General features: G+C 57.6%; 1 protein-coding gene across 1 annotated transcript in view; it reads left to right on the top strand.

The window, feature by feature from the left end:
• Positions 1-4,345: 4,345 nt before the first annotated feature.
• Positions 4,346-14,194, top strand: part of IGSF21 (immunoglobin superfamily member 21) — a 277,093-nt gene continuing 267,244 nt past the window's right edge. The window contains exon 1 of the mRNA XM_040229409.1: positions 4,346-4,415. Coding sequence (XP_040085343.1) covers positions 4,346-4,415 — 70 coding nt within the window. The remainder of the gene's footprint in view (positions 4,416-14,194) is intronic.

Here is a 14,194-nt window from a genome sequence, read left to right on the forward strand (position 1 = left end):
AGTGTATGTGTGTGAATGTGCACACATGTGTGCCCGTGTGACAGTGTGTGTGTGAATGTGTGCACACATCAGGTGTGCCCGTGTGACAGTGTATGAGTGTGAATGTGTGCACACATCTTGTGTGCCTGTGTGTATCTTAGCCTGGAAGAGTATTCAAGAGCTCTGACTCTGCACTTTGTGTGGGTTCAAATCTGGCCCTGTTATCATGTGGTACTGGGCAAGCTGCTTAGCCTCTCTGTCTCAGTATTCTCATCTGTAAAATAGGAACAATGATAATACTCACACCATACACTATTGTGAAGATTCATTGAGTTTATACGCATTGTGTGGTTGAATGGTGCTTGGCATAAAAGGAGCAATTTCACAAAGGCTTACTACTCTTAGCATCATTATCCAACCCCACAGGATGGCCTACCTCAACCAACAGAGCCCAACCCTTTGGAAGCCAGTCTGTGGGAGGTAATAATAACCCATATCCTATCTCTCTCCAGGACTAAACAAACTAGAGGTCACAGAGGACCCCAGGGCCCCTTTGACCTCTGGGGGTGTTCCCTAGGGTCAGGAGAGGAGAAATTTGCTTTGTGCTGTAGTGCCCTCTGTTGGGAGATCCGAGTTCAGCACCATGGACAGAGGGAGGCTGGGGGCAGACAGCCACCAGCCACAGGGAGGCCCAGGGCTCTCACTCTGCCGGTGCCCCCGGAAGAGGCATGTCCCGCCGTGACTCACGGATCTCGGTGCCAAGACTGCAGAGTGGAGGCCCCGTTGCAGGTGGCCCATCCGTTAGGAGACAGGAGCCGAGAGACATCAAGCGAATTAAAAGCCTGTGGCTGCCCTGAGTGACTTTTCCCTTGGCTAAGTCACCCTGTGCCCTCCCTCCGCACCCTCCCTCTGCTCATCACGCCTCTCAGTGTCATGGATATACCTTCCTCTGGGACAAGAGAATAGCCTCCGAGGCTGTGTTTTGTGAAACAGGAGCTGAAAGAGTGTGTGCCCCCATGAGAGGGTGTGCAGAGGTAGCGGTATTACTATGAACAATTGCCATATGGTAATAAACATGCGCTTCACAGTCGAGCCCCTTTGGGGAAACCAACCGTGCACCTGGGGGGGATGTCCTTTATCTGAATGTGTGATCGGGGAGGGGGGCTGTTGATTCTCTGAAAAGGTTCACGGCCACAGGATTCATGCTAGCACTAGTCAGGTGCTGTCGTTGTTCAGTAGCTCAGTCGTATCTGACTCTGTGACCTCGGGGACTGCAACATGCCAGGCCTCCCTGTCCTTCACTATCTCGTAGAGTTTGCTCAAACTCATGTCCATTGAGTGGGTGATGCCGTCCAACCATCTCATCCTCTGTCATCCCCTTCTCCTCCTTCCCTCAATCTTTCCCAGCATCCGGGTCTTTTCCAATGAGTCTTTTTCAGGTGCTAGCCCTGTGCTAAGAGCTGAGGAATGGAATGAACATATCACAGTGCCCTGCCCTCATTCGTTCACTCATTCATCCACCCAACAAATATTTGTTGAGGGCCTACTGTGTGCCAGGCACTGGCTAGGAAGACCAATAATTTTAATTATTCCCAGGTGGCGCTGTGGTAAAGAGTCAGCCTGCCAAGGCAGAAGATGCAAGAGACATTGGTTCGATCTCTGGGTCAGGAAGATCCCCTAGAGAAATGGCAACCCACTCCAGTATTCTTGCCTGGAAAATTCCATGGACAGAGGAGTCTGGTGGGCTACAGTCCATGGGGTTGCAAAGCCTGAGTAGCTGAGCACACACGGGGTGGTGTTAAAAGAGAGATTCAGAAGGTTGGGGATGAAAAAGGGTTAGCTGAGGTCTCCAATTCCCCACCTGACTCTCCAGCCCAAGCTTTGGCCCTAGGGAGCAACCTTTTTTTGATATCGCGCCTCCCTTTCTCCTTGCTGGCTTCTCACCAGATGTCATTCGCAGCTGACTGTCACCTTTCCAGTGCTCCCTGTGGAGGTCTTTTCCCCAGCTGGTATGGACCTGGACTGGGAGGAAGTGTCACCAAGGAGGGTCCTGAAATCCCACACATCCCTGGCTCTAATGGCAGAGAATAGGGCTTCAGTGAGCACAGTCAGTAAGCCTCGCCTCTGCAGGGCTTCACCTGGCAAACTCTTGCCTGTCTACTGCACTCGGATTCGCAGCTGGGCCTACAGAGCAGGAATGCCCATGCAGGGATACCTGGCATTTACCTGAAGAACTCAGACCAACATGGGGGTCTTCCCAGCTGGATGCTGCCCCCCAGCCAGGAAGGCCCTTCCACGGGGGAGCTTAGCACCTATGATGGATCTGGATTCTGTTGACCTGTTTCTGGGCCAGACTGGGGTGGGGGAGGGGCAGATAAGAGGCTGTCAAGGACTGCACCCCACAGCAGGGCTGGGCAGCCTAGAAAGAAGGTTCAGGGGGAGAGGTGACCTCAAGCTGACCCTCAGCAGCTGGGGCGAGGCAGGACCCAGGTGGGTGGGGGTGAGGGGGAGCAAAGAACAGCCAGGCAAGGGGAGAAGAAAGGGCCTAAGACTCCAGTGTTCAAGCCATATCCAGCCCAATCAGCCTGGCAGCCAATTAGTCTGATTCAAAGAAAAAAAAAAACCCCACGTAGGGACAAACGGTAATCAAACACCTATTTATAAGGGTTTATTACGATCATCATTATTACAAGGATCATTCTAAAGCCTGTCAGGCGAATGCATGCTTTCAGATCTTCATAAATGCAAACCCCTCCTTCCCCAGGGGTGTGGGGTGTGGGCTGCAGCCCCAGGAAGTGCCTTGGTAAGGCTTGTAGAGGGCATTTGGAGGGACCAGCTCCCTGCCCTGGGGCATCGCTGCACAGGGCTCTACCCACAGCTCACTGCACTCCCAACACACCGTCAAAGGGCTGCTAGAGATGGAACTGGCTTCATACCCATTGTCCATCTGGGTACACAGAGCCACGGTCTGGTACGGCAACCTGGCAGAGATAGGGAAGCTGGGGATTCACCACAGAATGCCCGGAGTACAATTCCATGCTGGGAGCTTCCCCATCTAACCTCACCCCCTACCACTCTGACCTCTCCCAGGACTGGGGACCTCTCCCCTCTCAGGAGACCACAAGGCCCACAACCAGGCCTGAGGCTCAATAGCTGGGGCGTACTCATGTGTGTGTGTGATAGCATGTGTGCGTGTGTGCACACGTGTGTGCATGTGAGCATGTGTGTGTGCGCGTGAGCATGTGTGTGTGTGTGTGTGTGTGTGTGTGTGTAGTGGGAGGATAAGGATAGATACAAGTCCCAAACCCCCATCTTCAGGCCCAGGGAGAAAAGAAATCAGGTCTGCCAAAAAGGTGAAACTGGTCTCTGCCAGGAAGAAACACCCAGTTCCTTACCCATTTCTGGTTGGATCCAAGAAAGTGGCTCTTCCCGAAAGAAAGGACAAAACACACCCCAATCCACGAGTGCCTGGGGGAAGGGCAGCCATCATTCAGGAAGTTTCAGAACACCCGATGCCCCTCACCCTTGGTTAATAGGCGGCGGCGAGACCAGTACCCCGGGCCACACCCGGACCGATGGCCTCTCTCTCGAGGGGCAGGCGGCCTCCCTCGCCAGCCAAGGGACGAGCACAGGGAAGGTGGCCCGGGATGGGCCTCGGTGGAGCAGGACCGGACGGAGCTTGGTCTGGAGGGCAGGGTGCTCAGTCAGCTCGGGGAGGGTTGCCGAGCGGCCGGAGCTGCGAGCGCGTAGAGTGGAGGGGAGCCTGGGGAGAGGGGGTGGGCGATCCGGAGGAGGCAGGGGGGCGGGAGAGGGGAGCTCGCCTTGTCCCTGCAATAAATCGGCTTAGCAGCCGAGAGCCGAACGGCCCAGAAAGGATTAAAGAGAAGTCTGTATAATACAGCCGAGAGCGCGGCGAGGGGAGGGCAGGAGGGCGGAGGGCGGGGGGCGGGGAGAGGGGGAGGGGCGGAGGGCGGGCGCGGGGAGGGGGCGCTCGAGCAGCCGGGAGAGGCGGGCGCCAGGCAGAGAGAGCGCGGTTCGGCTGCAAACTCCGGCGCTGCCGCCCAGCTGACTCCGGGCAGCGCTGGGCACCGCGCACTGCCGGGGAGCCGAGAGCCGCGGCGCGCCCGAGGTCGTCCCGAGAGCAGGGGTCGCGGCGCCCCGCAGAGCCCGAGCCGAGCCCGGCGCCCCGGCGGCCCAGCCGCGGCGGCATGGGGGCGCCCCCGCGGCGCCCCACGCGGCCCGCCACCGTCTCGGCCCGAGGCCGGAGGCAGGAGCGCGCCTGAGCCCATGGCGAGGGCCCCCGCCGCTGCCGCCGCCGCCGCCGCCGCCGCCACCGCCCCGCCAGCGCCGCCAGCTCCCGGGCACCATGCGAGCCGCCCCGAGCCTCCGCGGCTGCGTCTGCCTGCTGCTCGCCGCGATCCTGGACCGGGCGCGCGGTGAGTGCGAGGGCGCCGGCCGGAGCTGGGGCCCCGGGTGCTCGGGGGCGGGCAGCGGGGGAGGGCGCGGGCCAGTGGCGCCCCGGGGACGCTTCGGGTCCGAAACCCGCGCTCGGCGCGGGGGCTGCAGAGCTGGTGGGTTTGACGAGGGAGGGCGGACGTCTCCTCTGGAGAGAACGCTCGCGGGTCTGTGCCAGGGTGTGTGCGCGCGTGTGTGTATGAGCGTGTGTCTTTGTGGCGTCCGTGTGAGGGTGTCCGGGAAGGCGCTGTGCGCGGAAAGGGTGCCGAAGTGTATCTGGAGGTGTGAGTGATGGTGTGTGAGCGAGCGAGTGCCTGGAGGGGTGTTTGAGGGTCTATGTCAATTACACAGAAAAGGTGTGTGTGTGAGAGAAGGAGTGTGAGCCAGAGTGTTTGGGGATGTGAGCGGGCGCCCAGCTTCTCGGTGAGGGTGTGAAGTGGGTGAGCCTGTGTCATCGTATGTGGGAGCGTGTTGAAGGGTGGATGAGTGTGTGAGGTGTGGCGTGGCACGCGTGTCCCAAGTGTACGGGTCTCTTTAGGGATACATAGCAGCGGGTGACTGTATTTCCATGGTGTGTGTGGGGGGGTGTTCGGCGAGGCGCCTGTGCAGAGGAGGCGGGATGTGACCCTCGGGCCAGAGTGTACGTTTCTCGGATGTGGAGGTGCAGGCGCGCGGGCCAGGAGTGTGTGAGCGCGCGGTGGGGCGTGTGGATCCAGCGTGGAGGGAGGCACGGACGCGTCCGGGGACGGGGGATCTGTGTGCCGCGGTGCGTGTATGTCCCGCGTGGACTTGGTCCCGATCGGGCTAAACCCGTTGGAAGGAGGTTCCCGGAGCGAGTGACCCATGCTTCCGCGGCTCCAGGGTCCAGGGTTCTCGGAAGCCTCGGGGCCTCCCGGCCGGCGCCGCCACCTGGCGGGTCTAGAGTGCTGCGGCCGCCCAACCTGGCGACCTGGCGCCTTTCGGGCAGAGCCAAAGCGTCCGCTCAGAGCCGGCGGGAGCGAGGCAGCACCGGCGGAGAGCGGCGGCCCAGAGACTAGAGGTCCGCGCCCGCGGCTCGCCCCAAGCCTAGTCCCGAAACCGGACGCCCAGAACCAGGGCGTCTGGAGTCACATTCCGGCTCTGCCACGGAGGGGCGGGGAATGAGCGGTGCCCTAAAGTAGCCGTTATGACCGGCGGGTCTCAGCCCCCAGCACAGCGGGTGATGGATATGGGAGAATCTGTTCTCTCCCTTGTGCCTTGCACTCCCGGGAGGTGCCAAGCCAGACTGAGAGTGCCTGCCAGCCAGGGGTGTGCCCTAAAATAACCCCACCCGCTTCCACCCCGAGGTCCTTATACAGTGCGTGGTCCGCTGACGGGAGAAACTGCAGGATTCGAGCCTGAATGGTGGTCCTGCTGGCAGAGGAGGGGGAAGGGTTGGTGTAAGTCAGGAGGGACGCAAGCCCTGTACTTGGTCTGCCTACCCTTGGAACAACAGACTTTCCAAAGTGCGTGGAAATCCGCCCCCTCCCCTCCAACTTCGAGGCGATGGCTCCCTCCCTCGGAAGCCTCTGGAGGGAAAGGTTATATGGGGGCGGGGGCGGGGACGGGGTGGTGCCCGGGTGCCAGCGCCACGGGGAGGGCGCTGGGCTTTGTCGAAAGGCACTCGGAGCCTTTACCTGGATACCGCAGGGAGCGGGGGTGGGGTGGGGTGGGGTGGGGTGGGGTGGGGTGGAGCGGGTCTGGTTAGAGGGTGGGGACAGGAGTGGGTCACCCCTTTCCCCAGAATACGCAGAAAGACTGGTCAGGGGTAAGGATGGTAACTAGATGCAGAAGGGTTTAGTGGGGGAAGCCCGCTGCGTCAGGATCCCACCGCGCGAGTTCCCAGAACCTGCGAGCCGCGGTTCTTGGGGTTGCGGAGACCTGAGCGGGTGTCCTGACTCCTCCGCCCCCCGCCCACCTCTGCAACTGGCAGGAGGCTGGGGCGAGCGCCTCTGGGCCAGCGGAGCCGGCCTGGCCTCTGAGCTCCGCTGCCCAGCGAGAGGGGAGAGTGCCGACCCGAAACGCAGGCGGGCAACTTTCCGAGCGTGGAGCGCGGGCGGAGCCATCCCTTGGCTGCAGAGGAGATGAGAGCGCGCGGGGCGCAATCGGCCCTTTCGTTCCCGGAGTCAGCGCCCGCCCGGGGCGGAGGTACCAGAAGGGTCGGTACACGCTGTAACAGGCCGTCTGGCCGGAGGAGGGCGCCCTTCCTGGACGTGACCGAGAGCCGCGCACCTGGCCCTTGGCACGGCCCGGCCGCCTGCCAGCGCCTGCGTCGGAGGACGGGCGGGCCCGGAGGGTAGGGTCCAGAGCAGGCACCCGGAGACACGCCTACCCAGCGCGGGGGCGACGGCGGCCACTGCTAGACACGGCCCGTGCACCGGGGCCGGTTCTGCACCGACAGCTCGCGGCGCACAGGGACTCCACTTTGGAGAGGTGGGTGTGCGCCCTGGGAGGGGAACGCAGCTGGCGGTACACAGGACCGGCCGGGCTGAGGGCTCCTGCCCCTGACCCCCACTCCCCGATACCTGCCTCTCCAAGAGGAAAAACCCACACGGATTCTAACTCCTCAGGCCTCGTTTAACCTGCCCTGGGCACTTCTGGGAGGGCAAGCCAGCACTCGTGCCCGGGCTCTGGCCCAGGATACAGAGGGCCCCGGGGACTGCGAGCACAGGGAGAACAGCGGTTCATAGACCTGCCTCCTCTTTCGGTCGCGGGAAAGTCTCCGCGAAGGGCAGCGGGGGGCAGGCCGAGGTAGGGCGCGCTTGAGGCCCCAAACCTTCCGCTTCCACTGGACGCCCTTCCACTTCTCTCTCGGCAGCAGCGTGTCAAGGGGTGGGTTGGATGCGGGGGCTGATCGGCTGGGCCGGAGCTGCCGCCGCACCGGGACTGCGGGGGCTGCGCGCACGCAAGCTGGTGTGATGCCTTGGTTTATTTATCCGCTTCGCCATCTCCACCCCACGCCCGGCGGGCCTCTGCTCGGCGCTCGGTGCGGGAGTTAAGGGCCGGGCCTGGACTAGGTCGCTCCGCCCCACTCCCCCTGCCGCCCCGCCCCCAGTCATAAACCCCACCCCTTCCCTGTCAAGATGCAAACTGGAATTTCTCCTGAGAGGCTGAAGGAGTTCTTGCTTTTTAAGTGGAGAGAATGTTCGGCTGGAAGCGACCTCCGAGATCACTTACTGAGGTGGTTCTGAAACGAGTAATTTTTAGCAGGAAAACCCTTTCAGAGTAGGAACTGATTACCGCCCCCTGAAATCCTAAAGCCTTGGGCAAGATGGTAAGCGCCAAAGGACAGCGGCCCTGGTGGAAGCAGATAATGAGACCCAGCATCGAACGATCTTTCCTCAACAGTCCCCTTAAACAATCTTAAGATTGCTGCTCTTCTAATATCAGAGCCGGGTTTCTTTTTTTTCTCAATAGCCAAGATTGCGTGGATCAGCTGCTGTGTGGCCGGCACGTGCTAGCTGCTTCATGGTGGTCACGTGCTGCAAGATGGGCTTAAGTTCCTCTTCTCACCGATTAGGAAACTGAGGCCCAGAATGTCAAGGCTTGCTCGTGACAGGCTGTCAATGTCTTCCAGGTCCCGCTTGGTCCAGCCCGCTTTCCTTCCAGTGTTGCTTGGACTGGGGGTGTGGGCAAGGGCTGGCAAGGTGCCAGTGGTGCCTTAGATCGGCCTGCCTACCCCAGCTTTTCAGAACATCTGTCTCACACAGACCTGAATCTTGCTGCAGTTGGGGGCCGGGGGAGGGGTGTGGGAGGATGAAGAGACTTGTTGAGGTTCCTGGGTTTTAGCAGTCCCGACTTCAAAACCAAACAAGGGCCGAACAAAGAGGAAGCTGGTTAGTTCTGTTCACCGGGTTTCCCGGGACCCATGGAGGCGTCTGACCCGGCTTACCGCCCCGTCCACCTCTGCTCCATCCCCAGGCCACTTGAAACTCTTTTTTTCAGCCCTGACTGTGCCAGCTCTGTGCCACATGTGCTTTCTTCTTCTTATCTTCGTTAATCCTTGTAACCATCCTGAGACTTAAGGTTATTTTCCAGATGAGGAAGCTGAGGCTCCGAGAGGTTAAGCGGTTTGTCCGAGGTCATCCAGTCAGTACGTGGCAAGCTGAGATTCAGACCCAGGACTGTCTGTCTCTTTCCCTCTGGGCTCTGCTGCCTCCTGGTGAGAACGGGTCTCAGTCACTTCCTCAGCTCCAGCCAAATGGACAGTTGCCGTGTGTCCAGTGCCCTGTCTGGCTGCCTTTCTCCTTCTCAAGCCCCACTGAAATCAAATTATCCAGTGCGTTCATCTGTACAGATGGGAGAGGGGACAACCCTCAAAGCCCTTGTCATCATCAGGAGAATGAATGGGCATCTGTTGTGGGCAGAGTGCATCTGAAAAGAGAAAGACCTGTGACCGTGGCCTTCGTTCCAGTGGGGTGAGAGGTCAGGCCTGCACCCGTAAAGATAAAAGACAATCCAAGTAGAAATCTGCTGATACCTGCAGGATACCAAGTGGACTGACGCCTCCCAGAGGAGGTTTGTGGGGGAAGAGTGATTTCTTTGGGGGTATTAAAGGAAGGCTTCAAAGGGGAGGGAGGACTTGAACTAGACCTTGAAGCAAAGGGAGGAGGTTAATAGGCCAAGGGCTAATGTCCCAGGGAGGGAACCCAGGTGAGCTAAGAGCCAGAGGCAGGACTGTGCCTGGTAGGACCAGCTCAACTTCAAGGCTGTTACTTCTTGAGTCTAATTGAGGACAGGGAGAAAGAAGACTGATATTACTGGTAGCTTCCATGTATCGCACACCTATTAGATGTTCTTTATGTATTAAATGCCCTCAACAATTCACGAGGCAGTCTCAATAGGCATGTTTTACAGATGAGGACAAGAGCCCCCAGGATACCCCCCCCAGCTCCCTCTTGCCATCTCTCTCTCTCCCTCTCTGTTTCCCTTCCTCTCTTCCCACTTCCTTCTTTTCTTTCTTAAACAATGAATGAGGCTCAAAATCTTTTATAAGGGTAAGAACTGGGAGTTTCAAACAGGTCTAAAGCAATCCAAAGACACTGCTGCTTCCAGAAGAGAGGAGAAACTGTTTATATTTTCATCACAGAAGGAGGAATGCAGCAGCCTCTACCCTTCGCAAGAGGAGGCAAAGTCCCCCATTTTAAACAATAAATGTCAGTGCAAGTGAAGCGTGCAACATCACTTCCTAAGAAGTGTCTGTCCTCAGGATGAAGTTTCTGGGAAGGACCCAGGGGGATGAGACCCTAGAGCCCACCTTTACACTCGCAGTAGGGTTCACTAGCAGAGTGGGCTCAAGACCTATTGGCCAAGATTCCCTGGATGGAGCAAACGAGTACACCATGCATGGAACTAGAGGTGCGCAGAGTAGCAGCCCAAAGGAGTGGGAAGCACACTGACACCCAGGACGGGAGCCTGGGGTTTGCGGGTCCACCAGCCGTTCCTACACCTCCTGGCCACATACCAGATTTGCTTTGGGAGAGTATGCGCCCCCCGTCTCGTTTGCACACCATCTTGGTAGGCGGCTCAATCAGCCGTAGCCCCACTAAGGTGAGTCCGCCTGACACATGGTCCCTGGAATCTGGATACTGAGCAGACGAAGAGTGAAAACCGTCGAAGTTCCCCCTTATCAACAGGAGCCCCCAAGACACTGCACTTCTCTGGTTTCCCGAGGCTAATAATGGCGGGATCTTCCTCCCAGGGGGTTATGAGCAGGGTGCAATGAGTCATGGCGCGCAGAGCTGTTGGCTCGACCCTGTGGGCTCAGATAACTGTCGTCAGTGCTAGCTGTGATCATGCCGGAGCCGCTCTGGCTCTAGCGAAGTGGGCCTCCTGCCACCTGCGCCTCCAGCTCGCTCTTGCATCCCATGAATTTCCCCATGATGTTCCGGTAGTTACTTTTTTTTGTTTTGGCTTGGGTTATCTGGAGTTGATTTCTGCCCTTTATAAGAAAAGGACCCCACTTGATACCCTCCCTGGGCGTGATAAACCTTAGAGTTGCTGATTAGCCAGTCTCGGTAACTCCTGGAGGATGGTTCATAGTTTGCTGAATGGGGGTGATCAATGCCCCTACCTGCTCCCTGCCTTCCCCTGGAGTCTTGAGGCATCGTCCCCTGCCCACACCCACATGAGTGCAGTTAAGACTCAAGACGCAAGTTGTTTCTCCCAGTGGAATGTGGGAGAGGCAGTCTCACTGTGACCCTCCCAATCCCCTAACCTAGTAAAAAGTTCTGCAAAAGCAGAGACCTGTCCGGTTCTTCTCACTATTGAATCTTCCTCACAGACGCACGATGGATACTTAATAAAGGCTGGTTGTGTGGATGAATAAGGCATCTTTGGCCTTTGGACATGTCCTGGTGCTGGGGACGTGGAGAGGGTTTGGGAGTGTTGCTTTCTGCAGAAAATATATGCAAAGGCTTATGGCTTATGGAATTCAGGCTGGATTCACAGATGAACTTCCTATTGGTAAAGTTCTGCTCCTGGAACTGCGTTCTGTCTTTCTTGAAGACTCTCAGATCATCGATGTGACGGAGACTCTGATTCCAGACATCCTGACTCTACCTGCGGTGGTACTTGAGCCTTGATGAGATACTTTGACCCCCATCCTTCCATTCAGATCTCACATTAGATGTGAAGGCGGCTACTCTTGTGCCCATTGAACGGACCAGGGAAACTGAGCCTCAGGAAAATGAAAAGATGGTGGTAGTAAGTGGCTGGACTGGAATCCAGGTTTGTGGCTGCAGGCTCAGCCTTCTTCCCTCCCCAATCCATTGTGGTGCTTCTTTCAACCCGCAGGGTCTGCAGTGAAACAGGCCAGCTCCCCATAAGCCCATAGGCCCCTAAACTAACCGGAGAGCTTGCACGATGAGCTGAGTGCCGACGTAGCCACTTTGCTGATGTGACTTCTCCATCCTCCACTGCTGTGCGTTGGGAGGACACTGACGGGGCTATGCTCACACCACATGGGGCCCGGAGCCCCCCATCTCTCCGCCCCATGGACCTGGCCTGCCCAGAGATGTCTCCCCCTCCTCCCCAACTTCCTCCCTTTCCTGGCTCAAAGAGCAGACACCTGCCCTCAGCCGGTATAGCCCTGACTCCACATAAACCTCCCTCCCAGTCTCTGCTTGCCTGCTTCTTGCCCTCCACAGCCCCGCCAGCTCCTGACAGCAGGGGCCACCTGTGTGTGCTGACAGCGGCACTTTGGGCAACACGTTGTTTGAACAACTCTCCTCTGGGGCTGGACCTTGTCACAGGCTTGACTCCCTGTTGAACAGAGAGCTGTTGAGGGCAGGCATCCCTGTCCACTGGCTCTGGCACGAAGCCTGGCTCCGAGCAGATATGGCTTCAAGATGTGTTGTTGAATGACTCACTGACTCCCCTGAGACGCTGAGCCTGGGACCTGTTTCCTGGCCCTGCTCAGTCACCTCTGGAAGTCCCTTCTGGTGTGAGAATGTGTCTATTGTCTAGCTCTGCCCACCATAGCTCACCCTGGCATCATGGCTGGCATCTGGGGGATGAGGCAAACCAAAGGGCTTCCTGTTCCTTCTGGGTTCTCCTTCGTTGGAGGGGCTGTTCTTCATTGCTGGTGGGTGGGAGGTTGGGGGAAGGAAGGAAAGAAATGTGTGGCAAGCCCCATGCTAGCTATGTGCACACACAGTCATATGAAATGCTCCCAGAAACTCCCATTTGGGAGTTAACAGTCTCCTATTTTGCAGAAGAGCAATGCAACTTGGAAAGATTATGTGATTTGCCTAAGGTCCCACTGCAAGTGGGGGGCAGGGCTGGGTTTTCAACCCAGGCATTGATTTACACATCTCCCCAAAAGCCCAAGTTGATCTTACTGGTAGCTTGAAGCTGACCATGGCGATTTACACCATGGAGATGGGCAAACACTGCAGATTAGTGCTCTCCCCAGCCCAGAGCTGGTTGCCAAGCATGTACCAGCATGCCACTGGGCCTGCCCATCCCTCCTCAGTCCGTCTCTGTGTGGTCCAGATACTTTGGTTTCCATCTGCAATGGGTCAAGGCCTGGACGGCCACTCCCTCGCAGAGTACACACTTGGGCAAATCAGTGCCTCTCTAGGTCACGGTGTCCCCATCTTTTGAAGGTAGAGGGTAATGTGGAGATGAATGAAACGATACATGGAAGCAGGCGTGCGATCGGCCCTCGGTTGTTGGTCTGTCCCTTTCTCCTGGCCCCTAGGCTGCAGTCAGACGGCCACGGGGTCGCTCTGAAAGGCTCGGGAAGCTCCTGTTTTCTCCTTCCTGTTCTGGAAGCTGCCTTTGGAGCCCCGTCAAGGGATCCAGTCACTTCTGTTCATTAAGCAGCTGTCCCAGCCTTGTTCTGGATCAGCAGAGATATCCCCTAAGGAGTTTTGGCTACTGGCAAACCCCATAGAGCATGGGCTCATTTGAGAATGATAAAAGATCATCTCTAATAAATGGCTGGCACTAGGGTACCAAGAGTAAACCCTTGGAAACTAAGGGGAGTGGCCCAGGAAGGCTCTGCGGGATCGGAACAACCTTAACAGGCGGTGAGGGAACCTCAGGCCAAGTTGGGGGGCGGAGGCAAGTGCAAAGACCAGGAGGAGAGAACGAGTGCCCTGTTGGGCTGGGAGGCTGGGAGGCAGCTGGCCTCGCTTGAGCAGAAGGTGCTTGTTGAGAATCTGGAAATGAGGTTAGAGCTGTTGGCAGAGGCCTGAGAGCTGGAGCGAGGGGTCTGGACTTGAGCCCAGGGGCTACAGGGGACAGTGGAAGAGAAATGAATGATGTTCTCAGAGCAGGACCCTAGGAAGATTAATTTGGCTTTTCGGGGCCATCTGAAGCTGAACATCCTCTGGAATGCCTTTGTCTTACAAATGATGGCTCTGGGGTACCCAAAGAGACAATGGCCTCGAGGCAGAAATGCCATCGTTTGGACACTGTTCCCCTCTCCCAGAGTGTCCACACCTGGCAAGGAGGGAAGACAAGGCCCCTGCCTAGAATGGGACTGTGCCAGCTTGGGCCTGAGCCAAGAGCGGCGGGGACGGCTTCTCCTGGGGAGAAGCTTCTAGATGCCCAGCAGGCATGAGCTCTGAGGTCTGACATGGGTTCAGATCCCGTCTCCCTCATGCATCCAGCGTGTGAACTCAGAGAGCTTCTCTGTTGCTTCTGGCCTTGACTTCTCCAACTGAACAGGAGGCTCATCGTGGTGGCTTCGCGGGGTGGGGGCTGCTGGGAAGGGGAAATTTACGTAATTCCGGGAGGATCTGTATGCAGGGTACCGAGCACACAGTGTCCATGTGAAAAGTCGTTGCTGTTGATATAATGATGTTGGCATGCCCACAGGTTGAAGAGGAGAAAGCACTTACAAGCCCCAGTGCCCAGGAGGAGGGGTACGTTGTAGGTTTCCCAGAGTCCTAAACAAGTCCTTGGATTTAGGCAGAGCACCGGGCCAGGAGGGAGCTGGAGAATCGAATGCACTGCCTCCTGTCTCTCATTCTACAGCTGAGAAGACTGAGGCCAGAGAGGACCTCACACTGTGCATGATGTGTGTGTGTGTGTGTCTGAGAGTGTGTGTGTGTGAGTGTGCGTGTGTGTGTCTGTGTGTGAGTGTGCGTGTGTGTGAGTGTGCATGTCTGTGAGTATGAGTGCGTGTTTGTGAGTGCGTGTGTGTGTGTGACTGTGAGTGTGAATGTGTGTGAGTGTGTGTGTGAGTGTGTGTGTTTGTGTGAGTGCATGTGTCTGTGTGAGTGTGTGTGAG

The sequence above is a fragment of the Oryx dammah genome, unplaced genomic scaffold (assembly GCF_014754425.2).
Source record: "Oryx dammah isolate SB20612 unplaced genomic scaffold, SCBI_Odam_1.1 HiC_scaffold_27, whole genome shotgun sequence".
In the NCBI taxonomy this organism is placed as follows: domain Eukaryota; kingdom Metazoa; phylum Chordata; class Mammalia; order Artiodactyla; family Bovidae; genus Oryx; species Oryx dammah.